This window comes from Natrix helvetica (genome assembly GCF_964273705.1).
Source record: "Natrix helvetica genome assembly, chromosome: 5".
Taxonomy (NCBI): Eukaryota; Metazoa; Chordata; class Lepidosauria; order Squamata; family Natricidae; genus Natrix; species Natrix helvetica.
In genome coordinates this window covers 55,648,720-55,673,770 of record NC_138551.1, presented here as the reverse complement: position 1 = coordinate 55,673,770, position 25,051 = coordinate 55,648,720, and the positions used below count along the sequence as shown (strand labels likewise).

The 25,051-nt window shown below is 43.0% G+C and overlaps 1 protein-coding gene across 5 annotated transcripts in view; it reads left to right on the top strand.

Annotated features, from left to right (window-relative positions):
- Positions 1-24,676, top strand: part of XPNPEP1 (X-prolyl aminopeptidase 1) — a 45,234-nt gene extending 20,558 nt beyond the window's left edge. For all 5 annotated transcript variants that reach the window (XM_081956461.1, XM_081956458.1, XM_081956459.1 and 2 more), the window contains 10 exons: positions 49-99; positions 1,073-1,131; positions 2,984-3,061; positions 5,723-5,794; positions 15,710-15,770; positions 17,394-17,463; positions 19,107-19,280; positions 19,860-19,936; positions 20,881-20,979; positions 23,043-24,676. In XM_081956461.1, the coding sequence (XP_081812587.1) occupies positions 49-99; positions 1,073-1,131; positions 2,984-3,061; positions 5,723-5,794; positions 15,710-15,770; positions 17,394-17,463; positions 19,107-19,280; positions 19,860-19,936; positions 20,881-20,979; positions 23,043-23,171 (870 nt within the window). In that variant the 3' untranslated portion in view covers positions 23,172-24,676. The remainder of the gene's footprint in view (positions 1-48; positions 100-1,072; positions 1,132-2,983; positions 3,062-5,722; positions 5,795-15,709; positions 15,771-17,393; positions 17,464-19,106; positions 19,281-19,859; positions 19,937-20,880; positions 20,980-23,042) is intronic.
- The last annotated feature ends 375 nt before the right edge of the window (positions 24,677-25,051 follow it).

Here is a 25,051-nt window from a genome sequence, read left to right as displayed (position 1 = left end):
TCCAAATTCTCCTACATTTTTAACTTTTATTTCTTCTTTTAATGACAGATCAAAGATGCTGTTGCATTGTGTGAGCTATTTAATTGGCTGGAGAAGGAGGTACAGTTTTACAGACTTTTGTTATGAGAGGGGTATTACTTGGAGTGAACACTTACATGAATAGCATAACAGCATCATGGATCTAGGAAAAATATAGCCAACCTTGAGCCATGCAGGCCTTTATGGTTAATAACTAACGTGGGTCCTGAACAGAGGGGTAATATGAGTCCAGAAGGGCCATCAAATTATGGGCCTACATTCTCTGGAGAAGCACAACCTATTATCCTGCAATCAGTAAGTTTCTTAATAAGTAGCCACTCTGTCTTGTTTGGGTTGAGGCCATGCCTCTTTCTCCCCATTCATATCCTGAAGGCCTCCAGGCATTGTGTGTTCTGTTATCTTCCGTTTGGCACAGAGTGAAGGTACGGGATATCATCTACAAATTGATGCTACCTCACTGTGAACTGCTGGGTGACACTTCCAGTCTTTATATCTAGCTAGGTAGATGTTAAGAGTTGAGAAAATACCAAACTCTGGGACACAAGGAAATGAACAAGGAACTGTCCTCTCCCCTCCTTTCATCACCAACTGAATTTGCAATTCAGGAAAGAGTAGAAGGACTGTGAAATGGTGCTTCCAACTTCCAACTCTCATAGGTAGTGCCAAAGGATAGCGTGATCAATAGTGTGTTGAAAGCTGCTCTACTACTACTAGTAGTAGTGAAAGTTCAGTAAGATAAAAATAGTCCTTCCTCCAGACCCTACCACAAGTTCTCCATGAGAGCAACCTATGAAATTTCTATTTCATCTCCAATACGGAATGTTTCTGATTATGTTATTGACATATATTCTTCATAACTTGATGCATAGACATTTTGTAATTATCAGTCCACCTATTGAATGCTAGTATGTAATGGAGGGAAGCTAACAATGGCATATCAGAAAAAAATGTAGGTATGCAGAAAATTGTAAAAAGTCTGACTGAGGCTATTCTATTTTATTGATTTAATACAACTTTGTCTGATGCTTGCCAGGTTCCGAAGGGCAACATTACAGAAATCATAGCAGCAGATAAAGCAGAGGAATTTCGTAGGTAAGAAAAAAAGACTAACGTGGGATGGGTTACTGCAGTCCAGATTCAGCAAACTGTAGAGATGACAGGGACTGTTAGATGATTCCACATGCTAAAAATGAAAACATTTGCATATGCCAAAAAAGTGAAATTGTTCTTTTTAAAAATCAGCCACGGAATCTCATGAGCTTTCATGTGAGAGCAGATATATTATACCATTTGGCTGTCTTTCAAAATTTTAGCCATTTTCAATTTTAGAAATTGCAATGTTTTGAGGACTGTAAATTCAACCCTCCCGTACTTTTAAGACAAAATTAATAAACTTGAATATATAACCTATTCGGAAGCACTCCAGCTAACATTTAATGAACCACGGTGGTGTTGTGGTCTGCCAGCAGCCTGCAGAGCTGGCAGCACAGTCGGACAGCGAGGAGGTTGGGGAGGAACAGGATCAGTCCTGGAGTCTGGGATAGGCTCGGATGAGGGCTCTGTGTCAGAGCCGAGAGGGAGCCAGGACTATCTGGGAGTTATGTGCTGTCTCCAGAGCCTCCAGTCAGACATCAGCGAGGCAGAGGAACAGGCTGCCCCTGTTCCCAATGCGCGCATGCGCAGAGCTGCCAGAAGGCAAGAACAGTTAAGACAGAAGGGACAACTGGGGAGTAAGGCTTGGAAATGATTGGCCCCTCCCATAGGACAAAAAGGAGTAGCAAAGGTACGTGAGCCTTTGCAGGAAGCAACTTGGTTCATGCTGGTCAGTTTACCTTCTGAAGCTCTGTTTTGACTTTTTGCTCCATGTGGCCTTGCCAACCTAACTGCCAAGTAAGTCTTAGGCAGCGTTTCCAGGAAGATAAAGATAGGTGCTTATCAGCCTTATCCCGAAAGACTTTGGCAGCCTACTGTAGGACTCTTTACAACTATTTGGGACTCATTACAGGCTGTGAATGAACATAATTCACAGCCTTTGAAATAAAAAGACGGCTTTGGGGACTAAGCGTGTGCTTTTTACTGTATCAGGAAGCCTAGGTCAGAACAGGTGGTGCAGTGGTTAGAGTGCAGTACTGCAGGCTATTTCTCCTGCCTGCTGCCTGCCTGCAATTTGGCAGTTCAAATCTCACCAGACTCAAGGTTGACTCAGCCTTCCATCCTTCCGAGGTGGGTAAAATGAGGATTCAGATTGTTGGGGGCAATATGCTGAATCTGTAAACCACTTAGAGAGGGCTGTAAAGCACTGTGAAACAGTATATAAGTCTAAGTGTTTTTGCTAGTGCTATTGTTTATTGTTAGTGGATGGAGAGCCTAACAGGATCATTAGTCTAATTCCAGCTTCCTTTCAGCTTTCCAAATTTTGGTTGATTTCCTACCTATTATTAATCTAGAGCAGAGATTCTTAATCTTTTTTTCACCACGGATCCCCTTTAAATACCTTTTGTGGTCACGGATCATGGCCACGGACCCCCCAAGACTTAAGATTTAAATCATAACATTTCTTCAATCCTTCACAGATCCTCTGTGAAAATATCATGGTCCCTCCCAGGGGTCTGGGGACCACAGGTTGAGAACCACTCTTATAGAGTAAGCTGAACAAGGCTTGCATGACTAAGTGGTTAGGTTCCACATCTCCAGAATCTACATCACCTCACTGAACTGGACTAGGGAAAGATGATGACTTTGGTTGGCCTCTGTTTCTTAGTATTCAGAGTTGTGTACCTTTTCCTTATAATAGTTCCTAGCATTTCAAATCCTACCCAGCTAAGGGAGAATGGCAAAAGACCAAAAGAGAAGAGGCAACTGAAGGAAATATTGCTAGGAAGAATCTGAGGATTTTTCCTGTGATTTGGTTTTTTTTTTTTCATGAAATGTTTGTCTTTTTCAGGCAGCAAGAGAACTTTGTTGACTTGAGCTTTGCTACCATTTCAAGTACAGGCCCAAATGGTGCTATCATTCACTACAAGTAAGAGCAATAAAAGTCCTTGCACTTAACTGCTGATTGTGTAACCAAAAAGATATCTAGCATTATAGTATCTAGCAGCTTAATTCAAATTAAGTGATAAATTGGTTACTATTTGATTGCGACAAGCAAACCTTTTTCTTGCATTCCAACTCATCAAATATTGTCCTTATGTCATTTTAGGCTTCTTAGACCTGAAATGATAATCTCCATTGGCGGTAGCATTATTCTAGGCTTCTGGGTGTTTAATTTATGTGGGGATTATAGAATTGGAATCTTCATACTGCTTTGGGCTCTCTCTATACCTGTTTGTGGGAGAAGCAACAAAGAAGAATCTGCCTTGCGCCACGACCAGCCAGAAGTAGAAGCTGGCTTTTAAGATTTTGTTGCTTTCTCTTCTGGCTATTTGTGTGTTCAAAATTATTACTGGGAAACTGTCAAAATGGAATCCTTGTGATGGTTGCCATAGAAGTACAAAATGTGAGCAGAGGCTTATCCCTGTTGCCAAGGACTGCATGACTTAAAATTTGGAAAACTGCCCTTTTAAAAGAAGTCTTAAAAATAGCTTCAGTGAACAACTGAGCCTTGGTCGGAGTACTTGCTTTAGAATAGAAACTAAAACAGATTTAAATGATGGTTAAAGATAAAGGAAAAGGAATTGCCACAGCTACGCAGCTTCCTCCATACTTATCTATTTTTTGAAAGTATGTATTACATGATAGTTCAATCCAAGGAATTAAGTCATACATAAAATAACAACTAAATAAAAAATATAAAAAATCTATAAGTGTTGAGATTAAAAAAAACAACACATCTGATAAACTATGAACATCCCACAGGGTCCAGCTAATCTAAATTCCAGTGCCCGGGAACAAACCCAAATCTTTAAAGCTCTTTGGAAAGCTGACAGGGTCAGGGCTAATCTAATCTTGGAAGATAAGATGTTCCAAAGGGCAAGTGCCTTGACAGAAGAATCTCACTTTCTGGGTCCCACAAGATGATATTCTTTCAATAGATGAAACCTACAGAATCTCCTGCCTGATTGAAGGGGATTGGTAGAAAGGAACAGAGAGATTTACCATGTAGCTAATAAATTTACAAACAAACATTGTACTAATAATCTGGCTCCATGCTGCAAAAGACTTTATAGATGATGATACCACCTTGAGTTGATCCAGAAGCATATTGGGAGTCAATGCATTGCAGTACAGGACGTATAAAATAAATACATCAAAGTGAGCCCATAGCTGCCCATGCCAATGCATTCTAAACCAGCTGAAGCTTCCAGATGTTGTTCAAGAACAGCCACATGTGGACAGCCTTGCAATAATTCTGTAATGATATATGGGAATGTTTTTAAGGGACCAGCTGATAAGACACTGCCCAGGAATTGATCAGATAAAAGGGTGAGGAGTTCTCAATGCTTAATGGGTAAAGAAAGAAACTTTAAAAGGATCAGTCCTAATATATCAGACTGTTAAAAGTGATGACAGGCATTTGAATTTTAAGACTTGTAAAAGTCTATTAATGTGGCCTGAGAATAAAATGGAATTAGGTCACCTGATTATATTTCTTGTTTGGTTTACCTGGGAGACTGACAAATTTATTCAGGAAGTGACCAAGCCATGATCGATTGACTAGTGCCTCTTAGGTCAGAAAATGATGTAATTAGTGCCAAAGAAAAAGTGCTAAAACTCTCCTAGCCACAGTTTCCATGTGTTCCTCTAAGAACAAGTCAAGGAGGAATTCCAAATTGTGACCTTTTCCATTTGGGGTGGAGCAAGTGGAAAATCACCAGATCTAAGCTCCCTCAAATTCAATGTCACTCAGTCTTGTTAAGGGTTGACCTAAAAGCCTGCAGTTCTCCATTTGGCCCCCTCAGTTTGCAGACACCAAGACAATGCATCCATAACCTCATTTGGTTGTCTATGGTAGAAATGGACAGCTGGGTATCATCAGCATACTGATCATAGTTCACCTGAGACATTAGATAACCTTCCAAAAACTTTATATAGTGAAGTAGACATACAACTGAACTCTGAGGTACCTCACACAGAGGGAAGAGATGAAGGAGAATAAGATAGATGTACCAGATCCATCCTGCTCCTGCCAGATGTTATCCACAAGAGCAATCAATGTTGTTTAATAAGCAAGATCTGAAACCTGACTAAAAGGCTTCAGATAATTTACTTCCTCTGGGATCTCGTGATGTATGCCAATGATTTTATCAACTATCTTTCCCCAAAAGAAAAAATTGTAGACAGGATGGAAGTTTCCAATGTGGTTGAGTTCAGTGATGGCTTCTTAAGGATGATGCTAACCACTATCTTAATTAACATCAGCAGGACAAGTTTCTTCCTCAACGAAGCAAGTGGGTACTGGATGATAATAGCTACTGTACCACCTCTGTCCTGAGTTTTTGGTTAACACCAGGTTTCTGAGAGAGAACAGCCCGTCCAAGCCATTCAGGTCTTGGTTAAACATGAACTTCATAGATACCTAGACTATTATATGTAACAGACGAACCGAATGTGTTATTGTTAAACATTATTCATGCATGGCAAAGTTAATCATCTAACTGTATAATGTAAGCAATAGCTTCATAAACTGCATTCCTGAAACAGGATGTTGACACATTAAATTTGTATTATTATTATTGAATAGGCCTTCTCCTGAAACAAATAGAACTTTGTCATTGAATGAGATCTATCTCTTGGATTCTGGTGCTCAATACAAGTAAGTGGGTTATTATTCCTGCAGCTTATGCTTCTATTTCTATTTCAAACCAATAAACCTGGGACAATAACTCCCTTTTCTTATCTACATTACATAGGAATAAACTCTTTAAATCGTCTCAGATTTGTTCTAAAGAACCATAGTGAAAAAATAATAATAAGTACAATTATTGTTATTCTGACAAGGTTGGGAAAGGTTTTTTTTTGAAACTAGCAATTCATTTATTTCACCTTCTATTCCATTATGACTTCTTTGTATGGATGCTGCGCTTGAACTCCAATGGCTGGGCAATTAATATTTTATTATAGTTTTTGTCAGAATGCAAATGTTGATGTTTGCCATACTAGAATATTGCTAAATTGATGCAATATCAGAGACTATTTTTCTCTGAACATATGTTTCCTGCAAATAAAGAATAATAAAACATTGCAGCGGGCAAAATATCAGAATAACATTATTTGCTTAAGTGTAGCTTAAGGGATGCTTAAGAGATAGAGTAAGGCGATTAATGAAAGACTTAATCAAACTTCGGAGAGAAGATAATTTTTTATTGAAGCCTGTGGCAGCCTTATTAAATTGAATTTTGTTTTTATTTTACCTTTGCTTTCCTTATGATGGTTCAAGTTTGAAAAAGGATTTGTTTCCTCTCTAGATGTTGCCATTCAGAGGACCCTAGTTCCTAGGATAACACATCGAAGTTGTAATGGTGTTAGTTTGATGGAGAAATATACATTTGTTAAAGATTTATTAAAGGCTAGAATAGCAATAGCACCTACTTAAATACCGCTTCACTGTGTTTTACAGCCCTCTCCGGGGGCTGCGGTGGGTCACACAGTAATACGCTGGGCCTGTGTACCACTGAAATTGGTGGCTCCGTTCTCGTGAATGAATACACCATGTAGGGACAAGAAAGGAGCCTCTCCTGATTGCCTACGCACACTCAGGCATCCTGGGGGTAAAAATAACATCGCCCAAAAAAATCCTTTCACAGAGGCAGCCAGCCACCACGGTGATCCCTGGATAACATGTGCCATATGGTAAAAAATAAAAATATATTTTTTAAAAAGCCCACATCCCTCTTTAAGCAGTTTACTGTCAACATATTGCTCCAACAATCTAGGTCCATATTTTACTGACCTCAGAAGGATGGAAGAATGAGTCAACCTTGAGTAAATTTTCAGGATTGAACTGCTGGCAGTTGACAAAATTAGCCTGCAATCCTGCATTCTAAGCACTGTGCCCTATGGCTCAGTAAGAATGCTTAACATTTGTAGCATTTTGGCATTCAGTGTATTTAACACCAGTCTTCTAGCTTTAATCCTGCAAAAAAGTAATCTTTTTGTTATTGCATATGAGAAACTGAGATGGTAAGAGAACAACATTCCCAGGGCTGCTTAACTGAGCTCATAGCAGAATGAGAGGATGTGGCTGGGGATGACTTGAATTGTAGCATACTCTCTTAGCTTGCCTTCAGATGTTGTGGATGCTTCATTGCTGAAGGTTTTTAAGAAGACAGTCACTTTCCTGAAATGCTCCTGCTTGAGCAGGGGCTTGGACTAGAAGACCTCCAAGGTCCCGTCCAGCTCTATTGTGATTCGGAGTATTTTGGAAAGATTTAATAGAGATTTAAACTGTTTTAGTCAATATTGAAGAATGTTGCAGGCCTAACCTGATCTTCAGGAGAAAATTGTTTCTTCAGAATTTTGGCACTTTTGCTTGCCAACATTCTTAGCAGGCCTTTGAATGGGAACTGTGTGAATGTTCTTTGATAAGACATACAATGGTATCTTTCTCTTCTCAGGCAGCCTAATTATTGGTTCCTTCAGATTTACAAAGAGAAGCAGCCACTTGAGAATAATGAGTTATCCATCCATAATATTTTCCAAGCTTTAAAGACAGCAGAACTGAACTAGCTGTGGTTGCAAAGTTAATGGAAGGACTTTTCAGATCAAGTCATGACCTGAGCGGGGCAGAGTGCCTGGAACTCTGAATATAACCAACTTGGGAAAAAAAATCTTACTTCACTCTGTAGTCCATCAATGTTAATTAAGTGGTAAATGGACTGAAATAATTTAAGTCCACATATTTTCTGCTGAACTGTGTATAACCTATAAAACAGCCTTTCCAGCATCTTACTTCCCAAATAGGTTGCTAACAGTCCTCAGAATCCACATTGAGTCTGCAGAGTGCCAATCTTAGAACTGCTGTTCAGGGCATACAGAACATATGAGATTAGTAAAAGCTTCTGAGGAATCATAGACATGTGTTCTGACCCCCTCCTCTTGTATACCAAGACACTCCGACACAAAGTCTCTTCAAAGATGTTTATTGACATACAGGTTCCACCTTGGCAGCAATCCAGCCTGCCAAGGTCAAGATAGCACTCTGGGCAGCAATCCAGCTACAGCGACACCCCTTGGCAGCAATCCAGCTACCAAGCTCCAGATAATCACTTTAGCAGCCAAGGTCCAGGGAACAGATTGACAGTAATCCAGGTAAAACCTTTAGCAGCAATCCAGCCTGCCAAAGTACGACACAGATCTGAGCTTCTCCAACTCCAATGATCAGTTGATTCCTGCAAAGGGTGTGTCCACAAGCAGTCCCTTTATAGTCTGGAGAGGAGTCTAATGATCAGCAGCTGAGAGCCATTATCTCCTGTAATTGCTCAATTGCTCCTTACACCGGGTAGCACGTCGGTAACGAGCATCTAATAGCTCACTGCTGATGTCTGACTCACTGTCCTGTGACTCCTCCCCACTGCTCCAAGGCATGACATCAGGAGCCCCCTTCCTTTGGCTTTCACCACTGCTCCATGCCTCAGGCGCCCCCTGGTGGCCAACCAGCCTCTCTGCGCTCTGCTCAGCGTCGGAACCCTTTCCAGGGTCCCCACCTCCTCTTGAGCCGACTCAGAGGACACCTCGCTGTCGGAGTCTGGAGGCAACTCCAACGGCTCCTGCTGGGCCACAACACTATCCCTCACCGCAGGGCCCTTCCCCCGGGCCTGACGCTCGGGATGCGGTCGGGAGGGAAATCGTCCATGATAGGCCTGCACCAAAGCTGGAGCATGCACAGCCGTCGCATCGGTCCAGGTCCCCCCGTCCGAGTCCTCATCCGCCCAGTCGACCAAATACTGGAACCGACCCTTGAGCCATCTCGAGTCACGGATCCGGGTCACTCTGTGCGATGGCCATGCGTGCACCTCAGGCGACGACGGCAGGGGCGAAGAGGGACGTCGGAGAGGACAATCCGACCGCTCAGGGATCAGGAGCGAGCGATGGAACACCGGGTGTACTTGCATCGAGCGCGGGAGGGTCAGGCGATAGGCCACCGGATTGATAACGGCCTCCACAGGGAACGGCCCCAGATACCGGTGGTCCAACTTCCTCGTAGGCCGGTGGGACGGAAGATGCCGCGTGGACAACCACACGCGATCACCCACGGCTAATTCCGGCACCGCACGGCGAGACCTGTCCGCCACCCGCTTGTAATCCTCCTTCGCCTGATTCAAGTAGCGGCGCACCATCTGGTGAACCGCCTGAAGCTCAGAGAGGAAATCCTGCGCTGCAGGGACCGGAGAGTCCACGGGGGTGAGAGGGAAAAAACGAGAGTGGTACCCGACGTTCGCCATGAAAGGCGTCGTCCGTGTGGAGGAGTGCTGCGAGTTGTTGAACGCAAACTCCACCACGGCGAGGTACTCCGCCCAATTGTTCTGCTGCTGGTTCACGAAGCAGCGCAGATATTGTTCCAGAATCCCAATCACCTTCTCCGTCCCTCCATCGGTTTCGGGATGGTGCGCCGAGGACAGACAAACTTGAACGTCAAGAGCGGCCATCAGCCCTTTCCAGAACTGGGCCGTGAATTGTGTACCACGATCAGAGACGACCCAGTCAGGTAGGCCGTGCAGCCGGAACACGTGCTGGATGAACATGCGGGCGGTGGCGCGGGCTGTCGGCAATCTCCGGCAGGGGATGAAATGTGCCATCTTGGTGAGCATGTCCACCACCACTAGGACCGTAGTGAAACCGGACGACGGAGGCAGTTCCATCAAGAAGTCCATGGACACAGCTCCCCAGGGTCTGTCCGGGGTCGGCAATGGCTGTAGCAAGCCTGGAGGAGCTCCCGTCGCTGATTTGGCCTGTCGACATTGCACACACGACGTGACGTACGTCTGCACGTTGTGTCGCAGGCGAGGCCACCAAAACGTACGGGAAACCAGGTGCAAAGTTTTGAACAGGCCAAAGTGTCCCGCTGCCGGAGTGTCATGACACTGGGAGAGAACCAATCCACGGAGCGGTCCTGCAGGCACGTAGAGCCGATCCCGATACCTCAAAAGGTCCTCGTCAAAGGTCCACAGGGATGTCGGCCCTACCTCTGCCCGCCGTTGTTCCACCCACTCGTCGTTTCGCTGCGCATTCCGTATCAACGACCGTAAATCCACGGGTTCCTGGATTGCAGCGAAGGACTCGACGGGTAGGACCGTCCGGGGGGGCAGTGAATCAGCAGGGTCTGAGTACTCCGGCTTTCTAGACAGGGCATCCGCCCTCTGGTTCAAGGCACTGGGGATATACGTGACCTTGAAGTGGAACCGGGCAAAAAACAGAGACCACCGGATCTGGCGTTGATTGAGCTTCCGCGCTGTTGTCAAAAACTCCAGATTCCGATGGTCTGTCCGGACTTCGACCTGATGCCTGGCCCCCTCCAGGTGATGTCGCCAGGCTTCGAACGCCGCCTTGATAGCCAGCAACTCCTTCTCCCAGATGGTATAATTGCGCTCGGAAGGATTGAGTTTCCGAGAGTAATAGGCGCAAGGGAAAAGGATGCCATCAGGGGCGTGAGCCTGCAATAACACCGCCCCCACCGCGATGTCGGACGCATCCGCCTCGACTACAAAGGGGCAATGGGGATCAGGGTGTTTCAAGATCGGCTCCTTTGTAAAAGCGCGCTTCAAGGCCACGAACGCATGTTGTTCCGTGGACCCCCAGTGAAACGGCACTTTCTTTTGCAGGAGCCGAGTGAGGGGCGCGGTCAAGAAAGCAAAGCCGGGGATGAAGGACCGGTAGTAGTTGGCAAACCCGAGGAGTCTCTGAACGTCTTTCATCCGTCGAGGAGATTGCCAACTTCGTAATGCCTCCACCTTGCCTGGCTCCATCGCAATTCCTTCAGGGGATATACGGTGCCCCAGGAACTCGATGGTGGTCTGCCAGAACTGACACTTCTCCAGCTTGGCAAATAAGCGATGCTTTCGAAGGTGCTGCAAGACCTGACGCAAGTGCTGTTGATGATCCTTCCGAGACGTAGAGTAGATCAAGATGTCGTCTAGGTAGATGACAACAAACTGATCCAAAAGGTCCCGAAAGATATCGTTCATAAAATGTTGGAAGACAGCTGAGGCATTGGTCAACCCGAACGGCATGACCGTATACTCGAAATGTCCATATCAGGTACCAAAGGCTGTCTTCCATTCGTCCCCCGCCCTGAGTCGGACCAGATTGTAAGCTCCACGTAAGTCCAGTTTTGTAAACACCGCGGCCTCCCGGAGCCGCTCCAACAACTCGGGAATCAGAGGCAACGGGTAGCGATTACGGATCGTGATGGCGTTCAAGCGCCGGTAATCGCAACAAAGTCTTAGATCCCTGGTCTTCTTTTTGACGAACAAAACCGGGGCAGACAAGGGCGAAGACGAAGGCCGGATAAAACCCCGGGCAAGGTTCTTGTCAATGAAGTCCCGCAATGCGGCCAACTCCGGTTCAGACATGGAGTATAGGCGGCCCGTCGGGAGTTTCGCATCAGGTACCAGGTCAATGGGACAGTCGTAAGGCCGGTGCGGTGGCAGTTGGTCCGCCTCCTGTTCGCTAAACACGTCCGCGAACTCCACTAAATCCGGCGGCACTGTCACCTCGGCCGAACTGGGCACCTGAGCCGCGCAAACATGACGGGTGTGGTCCACGCATTGCAAGGACAGGAACGAGATGCGGTTCTGCGACCAGTGGATCTGGGGATCGTGCGCCCGCAGCCAAGCCAGGCCCAACACCACGGGGAAATGCAGACCCGAAGCCACGTAAAATTGGATGGCCTCCTCATGCTTCCCGAGGATCAGGCACAAAGGCTGCGTGGCGTTCTTGATGGGCCCAGACAGAAGCACCCGACCGTCAATGGTCTCCACTCGCATCGGAGGGTCCACCGGGCACAGAGGGATGTGATATTTCGTGACAAACGCTGCATCCATAAAGTTCGTGGTAGCCCCGGAATCGACCAAGGCATGGGCTGGAATTCCCTGCGGACTACCCGACAAGAGAATGTGCGCTGCAAGAATCAGATGTCGTGGAGGCCCCTCCGCCTCTGTTCCGGCCTGTGCCCGACCCGAAGTCTCCCTCAGAGTGGGCCTCGCCCATTTCCCGACACGTTGCTGAGGGGAGGCCGCAGTCCGCACAGCCCCCCTACCCTTTTTGGGGCAAACCAAAGCCAAGTGTCCAAAATCCCCACAGTAGAAACACAACCCCCCTGCACGCCGTCTGTCCATCTCAGTGCACAACAAGCGGGGTTTGGCGGCACCCAACTCCATGGGCTCCTCCCGTGTAACTGCAGTCTCGTGAGGGACCAGCATCCTTTTGGTCTCCTGGGACACGCGGCGAGGCCTCCGCCTCTGCAGCCGGGCGTCTATCCGGAGGCACAAATGAACCAACGCGTCGAACGTTGGAGGCCTGTCCACCCTCACAAGCTCGTCCTGCAGGCCATCTGATAGGCCGTCCTGGAAAGTTTCCATAAGGGCTGGCTCATTCCAAGCAGAGTCCTGACTAAGCAGCCGGAATTCGCTGACATAATCCTGCAAAGAACCACACCCTTGGTGCAACTCTTTCAGGAGTCTGGTGGCTGTTTCCCCCTTAATGGGATCTTCAAACATCAGCCGGAGATGGTTACAAAAACCCTGAAAATCGTCCAGCAGGGGGCTCGGTTGAGAGAGCAATGGAGTGGCCCACATCGCTGCTGTGCCTGAGAGCAAGCTGATGATAAATCCCACCTTCGTCCGGTCGGTGGGAAAGTCCTCCGCTCTCAAGCTGATAAACAGCTGGCATTGGCCCAAGAACGCTGCAAACATAGCTTGTTTGCCATCAAACTTGTCTGGTGTAGCCACTGGACATTTCCTCCTTGGCTGGGGGGGGGGGTTTGCAAGCCCCTGAAGCTGAGAGACCTGACCAGCCAGCAAAGCAATCAGTTGAGCCAACTGGGCCGTCTCAGCCTGTAGGTGCTCCATTGCAACTTAATGGAGTTTTGTTTGGGGCAGGAATCAATCTGTTCTGACCCCCTCCTCTTGTATACCAAGACACTCCGACACAAAGTCTCTTCAAAGATGTTTATTGACATACAGGTTCCACCTTGGCAGCAATCCAGCCTGCCAAGGTCAAGATAGCACTCTGGGCAGCAATCCAGCTACAGCGACACCCCTTGGCAGCAATCCAGCTACCAAGCTCCAGATAATCGCTTTAGCAGCCAAGGTCCAGGGAACAGATTGACAGTAATCCAGCCTGCCAAAGTACAACACAGATCTGAGCTTCTCCAACTCCAATGATCAGTTGATTCCTGCAAAGGGTGTGTCCACAAGCAGTCCCTTTATAGTCTGGAGAGGAGTCTAATGATCAGCAGCTGAGAGCCATTATCTCCTGTAATTGCTCAATTGCTCCTTACACCGGGTAGCACGTCGGTAACGAGCATCTAATAGCTCACTGCTAATGTCTGACTCACTGTCCTGTGACTCCTCCCCACTGCTCCAAGGCATGACATCAGGAGCCCCCTTCCTTTGGCTTTCACCACTGCTCCATGCCTCAGGCGCCCCCTGGTGGCCAACCAGCCTCTCTGTGCCCTGCTCAGCGTCGGAACCCTTTCCAGGGTCCCCCACCTCCTCTTGAGCCGACTCAGAGGACACCTCGCTGTCGGAGTCTGGTGGCAACTCCAACGGCTCCTGCTGGGCCACAACAGACATGAATGGAAGAAACCACATTTTTGGAAGTTTGTAGTATTACGCTTTTAAAATGTGTTTAAAATTAATTTGTATCATCATGTAGCTGAAATATTTGTAAACCTGTAGGGCATCTCAGAATCCTGAAGAAACATTGTAGTTTAGGACTTTGAAGATCATCTGTTAATATGTGCTGAAAATCAATACTGCTGCAGTTATTTTTTTTCTATCTTGCTATTCCACCTTCTGTGTTTATATTTTATGCTGCCTTGAAGGTCTGCCAGGCAGATTCCAAGTTATAAATCGAAATGATTCAAGGATATTGACTAGATTTGCATATTATGCCAAGCCATAATGCTATTTGTTTCTTTTGGCTTTGTATGTTTCAAAAACCCATTCATTGTTGTTTGTAATGCCTGTTATACAGTTTAGCATGTTGTCTGATCCGGGTTGCATGACAGGTAACAAAGCCCAATTAAAACAAATTGTGCTTCATTAAAGGTAGGAACATAGCCATATGAAAAAATAAATTAAGTTAATAACAGTAATGCAAAGTAGAAAAAAAGAAGCATGATATCAGCATGACAGTATCTATTGATTATTTGTTCATTCTGCCATTTGGTAGACAAATTCTACATTTTAGTTTCCAGAGGAAGGCTGATGCACAGAGTTCCTTTATGAATAATCTTATTCAAACTCTAAAATGCTGAAGGAGAGTCAATGGTTTTTCAGTGTCTCTGTGAGATAATTTCATTGTATAGAAGTACTTATTTATTTATTTATTATTTATTTTATTGAACTTATTAGTCGCCCCCTCTCCCCACAGGGACTCGGGGCGACGTACAGAGCAATAATCAAGATAGCACCATAAAATCGTGCAGAGGAGGTAAAAATAAGTCCATAAATAAGCATACTTACAAAGTTTAAAACCCCAAAAATATTAAAAACAAAATTTCCCATTGTAAAATGACCTGGGGTGGCAAGATAGTAACGTTATGCCAGGCCGGCTTGACAAAACAGGTAGGTCTTCAGCTTCATACGGAAGGAGCGAAGATCGGTTGTTGTCCGGATGTCTGGGGGGAGGTCATTCCAAAGGGTAGGGCCCACCACAGAGAAGGCCCTACTCCTGGGCACCGTCCCCAGGCACTCTCTAGAGGACGGCACCCGGAGTAGCCCCTCCCTGTGTGAGCGAGTGGGTCGCAGGGATGTATGGGGCAGGACGCGATCCCGCAGGTAACTAGGCCCTGTGCCATGGAGCGCTTTGAAGATGGTAATCAGTACCTTGAAGCGCACCCGGTAGGCCACAGGAAGCCAGTGCAGCTCGCGCAGGATAGGTGTTATATGGGAGAATCTCGATCTCCCCATAATAACCCGCGCGGCTGCATTCTGGACCAACTGCAGTCTCCGGGCGCACCTCAAGGGGAGCCCCATGTAGAGAGCGTTACAGTAGTCCAGGCGGGACGTCACCAGCGCGTGAGTGACTGTGCGCAAGGCCTCCCGGTCCAAAAGGGGCCGCAACTGGCGCACGAGGCGAACCTGGAGGAACGCCCCCCTTGCCACGGTCGCCACGTGATCTTCTAAGGTCAGCCGATCGTCAAGGAGGACGCCCAAGTTGCGCGCCCCTTCCACCGGGGCTAATTGCTCATCCCCGATGGTCAGCGATGGAATATGCTGATTGAATCGGGAAGCCGGGAACCACAGCCACTCTGTCTTGGAGGGGTTGAGCCTGAGCCTGCTGTCATCCATTCACTTCTCAGTAATGAAAAGGCCTCTTATAAGTGATTAGGGCAAGCAGGGGCTATTCTTCTGGAATCTATTCATTCTACAAAACTGTTTGAAAACATCCACAAAATACATTCTTCCTTCACTGGGCTATTAGTTATTAGAGTTTGAACCTGGGTTTTCATTTTATAATATTGGAAACATCTTTTTTAGAAGTTCTTTTTGCTCTTTTTTTGAAGGGATGGAACTACAGATGTGACAAGGACTATGCATTTTGGTACCCCATCGATGTATGAGAAGGTATACAAAAATATTTTTCTCCTCTAATTGCCTTTCTCCAGCAGCCTTTAATCAGTAAACATTCTAGGTTACATCGTTTGCTAGATTGCATTCATTTAATGTATGGAACTATCTGAAAATCAAATCTGATGATATGAATTGTCCCTTAAATGTTATAGGTAATATATCCAACTTTAGGGCCATTCACCCTCATGGACGGCAGCTTCCATAAGGAAGGAGTGATTCTTTGAAAGATATCTGAGAGTGGAAACCATTAAACTAGGGAAACAGCAAACAAGTAACTCCATATAAAGAGTTGGCATTTTGTGCACTCCCAAGTCCTCTAGTTTGTATATCATGTATCTTCAAAGTGTACTGTAAGTTTTTCCAAATCATATGTACAAGTGCATCCTGTTCCAGCATTTCTGCACTGTCCCACCTTTGTCTGTATATATAGTTGATTGGTAGAGTTACAGATCCCCAGCTGGTGTGTTTATTATTCTACCTTCTGTAGCATCACTGAATATAAGCTGTACATAGTTTTTATCCTAGGTAGTTGCAATTTACCTTTTTTTTGATCAGTTTCATCTTATTGATCTTGTCAGTGTAATTGGTCCATGATTTCTTCTGAAGTTAATTCAAATATTTGGACAAATGACTGAAGATGAAGAAAAAAGAAAGAAAATGAAGAAAAAATCATATTTTTTCAACCATGTAACTAGAGTCCGGTGTTGGGAAAAAAATAATGATCCAAAAACAAAATCATCAACATGCATCAACTTGTTTCCAGTTTTTTTTTGTCCTTTTCAATATTTTTAAGCCAATTATTTTTGCACCTACTTTGAAGACATGCAGCAAGTTAGATAGGGCTTCATTTTTCTAATTAAATAAAGCTATCCTATTTTTAAATTTATTTTTAAGTTAATACATAAAATGCTATTCTTTGGTGTAAGCAATATTGTACAAATCAAGAAAAAGAGTGCGTAGTCAGTAAAGAAAATTGAAGGAAGGTAACAAGAAGAAATACATCTAAAAGTAGATTATACACACTTAATTTATTATATCTCTATCTTTTTAGCTACTTGCTTTCTCCTTATCCATATAGCTTCTTAAACTTCTCATTTCTCTTTTTTGAAGAACTCATCAACTCCAACTAATCATGACTGCCTTAGTCATGACTGCCTTTCCTCCCAATCCATTCATTCTTTGCAATTAGTACCTCATTCATTCTCTCTGCATCCTCAAATTACTTGAAGGTACTTTGGCATTAGTCACCTACTTCGCAAACCAATGCATTATTCCTCACATCTCTAAAATTGAGAAGCATGTGCAGTGTATTAGCATAGCTTAATAATTTTCTTCTGGTCAATGACAGAAATTCTTAATTCCAATATATAGCAGATCCAAGGAGAACATTTATGGCACGTCTTGTAAAGACTGATTGTATGAAAGCTGGATCTTCTAGCCTACAACCTCTATCTCTATTAGTTTTAAAGAGATTTGTGGATTATACTCCTCCTTGTTATCCATATGTCAAATATGTTGACAGATATCAGTCCAGAAATTTATACAAATGGTCCAGGCCACAAATGACTAGACATTTGTTTTTATTTGCTTTGTTTACTGTGTTTTCTTCCTTTGCAGGAGTGTTTTACCTATGTCCTAAAGGGCCACATAGCAGTCAGCGCAGCCATATTTCCCAATGGAACCAAAGGTTGGGGTTAAAAATGTTTTCCACTATCTTCTATTAAAGTGATCAGAGCAGCTGTGGTGATGTCATTTTCAATAATCGGAATTGGAAGGACATATTTAGGACATTGAGTCCAAGAGATTGAAACCAGGGGTCCCCAAACTTGGCAACTTAAAGACTTGTGGACTTCAGCTCGCAGAATTCTCCAGCCAGCAGAGCTGGATGAAGAATTCTGAGAGTTGACGTCATCAAAATGTAAAGTTGCCAAGTTTGAAGACCTCTGGTGTAGACTGTGTTAGTAGAGTTTAGTGTACATCCTGAGTGGCTTTGAGTAGCTCAGCTCTCAATGATTCACTTGGTGACATTGAGTCTCCTGTTGTGTTGCATGGTGCACTCACTCTTTGTATTAGCCAATATTTACTCTATGTCAGAATTGATTGACTGTATTAAAATATGAACTAGGCTTTACAAACAATAACACCTCACCAGATTGTTACAGAAGCTTTTAGCTGAAGTGTATGTTGTATGTTGTACTTTCAGTATGTTATAGTTGAAATTTTAATGAAGTAAACTTTTTTCTTCATTATTTTGTACCAATGTGCAATCCTTATTGTGGGATTGGAACTTCCAAGATTCCACAATATTTAGTTTCTTCTCTGGATCATGCTATTCTGGCAAGTTTTCCTAATTCAATTCTTTAAACTAAAAATAATTTGTGACATGGTATAGCCATTTTTAAAAATCTGTGGTACTAAATTCAGAGTATCACGAATTTATTTTCTGTTCAGATAATTAATCTAGGAAAAAATCATTAGATCATCACTAATTACTTTAGAGTCGTGATGGCGAACCTATGGCACACATGCCACAGGTGGCATGCAGAGCCATTTCTGAGGGCACACAAAGCATTGCCCTGTCAGCTCCAGTGCACATGCACATGCTGGTCACCTGATTTTCGGCCTTGATTTTCAGCTGTTTTTTGCCCTCCGGGGGCTTCCCTAAAGCCTCCGGAGGCGAAAAACCACCCAACACGCAAACCGGAAGTTCAGGAATGAACTTCCAGTTTGAGCATTGGGCTGTTTTTCACCTTCTGGAGGTTTCAGGAAGCCTCCTGAAGCCTCCGGAGGGCAAAAAACGGTCCAACAGGCAACTCGGAATTCTTCCGGTTTGCTTGTTGGGCCATTATTTGCCCTCCCCAGGTTCCTAGAAAGTCTCTGGAGCCTGGGGAGGGCAAAAAATGAACCTACCGGGCTCACCAGAAGTCGGAAAATGGTCCGTTTCTGGCCTCCGGAGTACGTCTGGGTGGCAGGGAGGGCATTTTCGTCCTTCCCAGGCTCCAAGAAAGTCGTGTACACATGCATGCACAGGGGGCATGGCACAGGGGGGCATCAACTTATGGGAGCGGGCACCCAAGTGCGCGCAATAGTGCATGTGTATGTGTTTTTGCCACCCGACGCGATAAAGGTTTGCCATCATTGCTTTAGAGAATTAATTTATGGAAAAATCAGTAGACATAATGGCCAAATAAGCAGGTCCCAGAGGAGAAACAAAATGTTCCCCAAACCATTTGCTATTACGATCTTGATTAGAGTTAAAATATTACTAGAAAAAAGGATAGTTTGGAGTTGTTATATTTCTATCTTGCTAACTTCTGTTTTGGTATATAGGTCATCTCCTGGATTCCTTTGCTCGCTCTGCATTGTGGGATCATGGCTTAGATTACTTGCATGGTACAGGTCATGGAGTTGGTGCCTTCCTCAATGTCCATGAAGGTCCATGTGGCATTAGCTACAAAACATTTGCAGATGAACCTCTGGAAGCTGGAATGATTGTTTCTGATGGTAACATATCCCTGTTGATCGTTATATGAAAACACGTATAGATCTCTTTGGGCAAATTATTTTGCTTTTTTTTGTTTTGTTTTTAGTCTTGGAATATTTGTATAAGAATGTTTAACCCTTACATACTGTTTTGTTCCACATATTTTATAGGGAAAGACAAGAATGCAGTGATATTTCCTCAAAAAATAAGCCTAAATAATGCAATTATCAGACTATCTTGTATTTTTAAAGTGTCTTCAAGTATTCAGACTTTTTTCTACATGCTGTATCTCAATAATCTCTAAAATAGTTCTATAACGTCAATTATTCAGTTTCTAACAAGGGTCATCTCAAAAATGTTTTCTTAGATTAGATGACAGAGAGTTACCGTTGATTTATCTACCCATCTTGTATCCACCGAGGCCTGACGTGATGCTGTATTCACTAGACATAGCACAATTTTTAAAAAAATTAACTATATGAAATTTGAGGAGCTGTCGGCTAATAAATTCTTGAGCATTTCTTATTCGTGAGAGTTTTGCTTTTATTTGTGAGAATTTTATTCTAAATGTTTTTTTCCCCTTAATTGTGTCTCCCTAGAACCTGGTTATTATGAAGATGGCTCTTTTGGGATCCGGATTGAAAATGTTGTCATTGTTGTTCCGGCTAAAACAAAGGTGATGGATACTTCAGCATCTCCAGGATATGATTTTTATGTGCAATGCCTCCCTGATAATATATTTACAAGTTTAATCCAAAATAAGCAAGCTCTTTAATGCAGGAGTCCCCAACCCCTGGTCCCTCGAACAACACCAGTCTGTGGAATGCCAGAAACCAGGCTGCACAAACAAGCGAAGCCCCATTCATGGGATGCAGACAAAAACCACGTCCTGTCTGGTCCCCGGAAAAAGCTCTCTCCAGAGAACCGGTCCCTAGTGCCTTAAAGGTTGGAGGGGAGGAGGGGGGCACTGCTTTAATTTAACAGTATATAGTTCCCAGCATATGGCTCAGAACACAACCTGATTTTTAAATGTATCCTACTTACATGTGTTCTTCCCTCTGGAAGGCACAGCATGGAGGCTTCGGAAACCAATTGCATTTGAACATCTCCTTTGATGCCTATTAGGTTTGAATCTTTTTATTTGAGAAAATTAATGAGCAATTGCCATAGGTTGGCTTAGGAGATAAAAAATGGTAGCCATCTATAGTCCCATGCATTAAAAGAACATGCAAAGTAAGCTGAACTGAGGCTGAAGCAGGTCATAAAAAACAATATCAAAACTGGTTTTGAAACTGGCATGATCACCATTTTGTGAGAGCACCCTAACATGACCCAGTATGCTCACCAATTCACAGAGTTTGACTATTCATCTTACCTAATTGCTGACAAAACCCATACATTTTACATTGGATCAGAACAGAAATATTCATTTCACTGTGCCTACATACTTCCATGCTAGATTCCTTGGTTGGCAATTTTTTAACAAGTAGGGAACTTTGTTAAAGTTTGTTTTAAGGTTTATTTCTTTAGAACAGAGACTGTCTGGCAATTATGCATACATATATCTGTTCCTCTTGATGTGAAGAGGACTATGACTAAGTAGCATTTTCTTTTTCACAGTATAACTTCAGCAACAGAGGAAGTTTGACGTTTGAACCATTGACCCTTGTCCCAATCCAAACAAAAATGATACATGTTCACCTACTGACTCAAAAAGAGGTAAGATGGGTACTAAAATGCATTATGGTTTATTTGGAAGCTTTTATTCTGAACTTTGAAATCAAATCAAAATGACAATATTTATTTCTTATTTACAGCCAACTTATCTCAGTCAGTTCTGTTATAAAACGATGATAAAATAAATAACACCAGAGGTATTTGGAGAAGGAGTTCAAGATGTTTGGATAGGAGAATCTCCTAATTCACCAAGATTTCAAAATATAATGTATCACATTTATTGTACAAGAAGACAGCCCTGACCTTAAACTGGCCAACTCAAAGATGATTAGATAAATACTCCATTATCTGTTCTCAGTGAATTTAAGGTGGTTTTAAACATGCGTAGTTGCGCACGCATACATACAAACTCTTTCAATCATCTTACGTTACTGGTATCACATGATATATTTTCCCTGCCTTTCTACACTTTTCAAGCACCCAAAACAAACACAAGATATACAAATTTAAAACAAATTTAAAACAAAGATTAAAATTATTTATTAAATTTATATACAAGTTATACGAGGTACTTTTAGTTACTATCCTTTATTGTATAGTAGTGGCTTCCAGATACTTTATCCAAACTCCGATTCAAGTTATAAAACTTACCAAACATAATTTAACTATCATGCAATATGCACACTTGTTGAACTACCAAGGCGGTGCTAGACAACTGCAAAGATGCTGTTAATACCGGTACCTACTAAAGGCCAGGAAAAAGTTGGAAATGTTAATAAGGAACTGCAGAGCCATATTTGGGGAGGGCTTATGCAATGTGAGTAGATTTATTTATGGAAAACAGCCACAGAAAGTTTGCCACTAGCCCTGAGACTTTAGCAAGGTGAAAGCTATGAACTGTAACACAGTAGAAAAGAATGCAATTCCTTGATAGAGTTAACATTGTTATTGCTCCATTTATATCTTATTATAATGACCTGGATTTTCTAAGCATGTAATCAGGACATTCTTTAAAGATAGAGATTATAAGCTTCTTCCAGAAGTATAAAAACCTTTAATAATGAAATATATCTTGATCCATCTCCCTAAAAGCCTATTATTACTACTACTACTGGGAGCATTGGGCACCCAGTGAACAAAACAACAACAAATTGTGCAGATGATTGGAGAGTTTATTAATATTCCCCAGCAGTTTCCCTCACCTGGCCCCAGAACTGTCCCAAATAAATCCAGCCACAAGTACACCAAGATTAATTCAGCAGGAAATGGCCAATAGTCTATAAACAATGGAAAGTTGTTCCAACAAGTAAGTCCACCAAACAAACTTTAACCCACTAGGCCAAATCTAAAGTACATACATGAGACCTCACTTGGCAAGAGAAGTTCAGAGTGTCCAAGGCACCAAGTCAAGCTGGAAGCATGACAAATACACAACCAAATAGGTTCCCAGCAACGCCTCTCTCTGCCTGCCGTGATAGTTTTCTGGGGCAACCCATCAAGAGGGGCGGGGCTTTCTCCCAATCTGGCAGATCTCCTTTCGTCTTGTCTTTTCTCTGTCCTGTGTGCTCTCGGATCAACAACAGAAGGCAGTTCCTCCTACTCCTCTTTACTGACCTGCAAACTGTCCCCAGCTAAAGCCCACTGTAAATCTCTGTCGGCCGGCAGTGCAGAGTCATTAATTAACCTTGTTCCTTACGTGCCAGGAATGAGTTCATGCTCCCTCAAGCCAGCCTCTAAGGAAGAGTCAGAGGAGGCATCCAAGAGGGACATCACAGGAGCAGATAAAAGAAATCTAACAAATGCATACATACATCTTTGGACAAATAGATTGCAAAATCATGAGTCATGCAATGAAGTCTCACATTTCTGTCAAATTTCTTAACATTATATCCTACCCCCACAATTCCCTATCCAGTTGTTCCTGTCCTCTGATACCAGGTTGCCTCCTAGATCTGTATGGTCCCCCTCTACCATTGTTTAGAAGGGCTGTGGAGAGTTGGTTTTTCACCCAAATCTTTGATGAAGCAGAAGTCCCTTCCCTTTACCTTGCTTGCCATTTTTTAATCTTTCCTTTAGACAGTTCCTTTCTTTTTCTCTCCTTTTAGTGTGACTGGCTGAATGTCTACCACAGAAAATGCAGAGAAGTGATCGGACCAGAACTTGAACGACAAGGAAGGCATGAAGCCCTTCAGTGGCTCCTTAGAGAAACAGAGCCAATCTCTCAAACACACTAATGGCGTATTTCTATTTTTGGATGTAATTCCTTTTAAAAAAATACATGTTCAGGACTGCTTTGGCTTTACGATAATGATTTGGGGAAAGGCATGAATTTTTTAAAAGAATAATAATCAAGACAAATAGAAGAGGAATAATGGGAAAGATAGAGGGTGAAAATTTTTATTCCCCTGTGATGTTCTCTCTGTTTTTCTTTTCTTTTTGATAATGAACAAAATTAAATTCAGAGCTGTGAAATCTGTGTCTTAAAACAATGGTTTTAGTGGGAAAGAACACATGGCGGTGAAACTAATCTCTGGATCAGATTGATCAATCTGCTTGTATAAACAATGAAAGTAAGAAAACTTGCCATAATGTGAATGGCAATTTTGGTGGCAATTTTCTCAAATGTTAAGGAGGAATGGTATTGCATCAGAGGTACACGTATCTGCTAAAATTAGTGCCTGCTTTAGGTTTCTTGAAAAATAGAATTTCTCATAACTGTTCCTGAGATATTTTAGCATCTGGCTTTGCTGTATCTCACACTTCAGAAAGGCAACTAGTCACTGCATATTTATCCTTCAGTACAGGAAGTGCCAAACAATACACTGCATTTCTGGAGCATTGATCACAGATCATAAACCATCCAGTGCATGCAGGCTGTATCCCTATGCCTGTCTTCTCTGAACTAAGCCCATTGCATTCAGGTTTTTTTAAAAGTGCAAGACTCTTAGGACTGTAGCCTCAGCAGAATATGTCTTGATAGCCTCATGCCATCTAAACTAACTCACCAATTTATTTTCAGCAGATACAAATAATAAATGGAGCAATCTGCAATTGATTAATGCCAATTGGGAATAGGGTGATATTTCCAACCCCCCCTTTTTTTCTTAGTACATTAAAAATTCTAATACTCTTTTTGAACACAGATAACAATATCCACCTTGCTGAAGCATGCAATATAACACAACAGAATTTTCTCATGACTATGTATTTGGGTTCTAAGTGTGTGTAATAAGTAAACATAGTATAAAGCCAATGTAAGGATCTTTTGAATGTTTGAACGAATTCTTTATGGGTGTTATTTTTTAGTCTGCAAAATGCTCCAAGGATTTACAGGTGTTGACTCTTTATTGAAAAGTTTAGTCCAACATTTTTGTGCTCACCTGGAGTCCATAGAATATTGAATCCCTTTGATTAAAGTAGATGATACTTTTCTTGAGGTATTTCAAAGCATGAGAAAGGTGCTGGGCAAAACCTAGTACATGTTATTTTGGGCTACTATATATGCAATTCTGTGCACTAAGAGCATCCTGGATCTGCAGAAATAGTTCCAGAGAGAAACCTCAGATTGTCTATTTCTATTGGGTATACTGGAAATGATAAAAGTTATCACTTTTTATGTGTCCTAGATCGGGGAAGGGTCACTAGTACAATTTGTGCATGTTTTAAAGCACACTTTTCTGTGGAGGACTGTGTTAACATTCAAGTGTATCAATTAATTAAAAACAAATTCTAAATAGTACGAGTTTGTTAATGTGGTGACTTATAGGATGACTTATAGAATACTAACATGAAGTATTTGAATTTTAAGAGACATCTAAGGGACTATTGTAAGAAAAATAGTTGCTTTACTTCAATCTGCACTCCTATACCCCACCTCAAAATAATTGGGCCAGTTTTAGGCATCACACTTTTGAAAATGATTCAGAAAAACTGGGGCAGGTTTAGAAAAGGACGATTAGGGCATTAAAAGTTTTTAAACCAAATTCTATCGAAAGGGTTCGCTTCGAATAGGACACCATAATATTCTAGAAATACTTGAAAAATATTATACAGAAGAAAAAGAAATGTTCTCTATCCATCAAGGATGTAGAATATGAATAATGGAGAACATGAC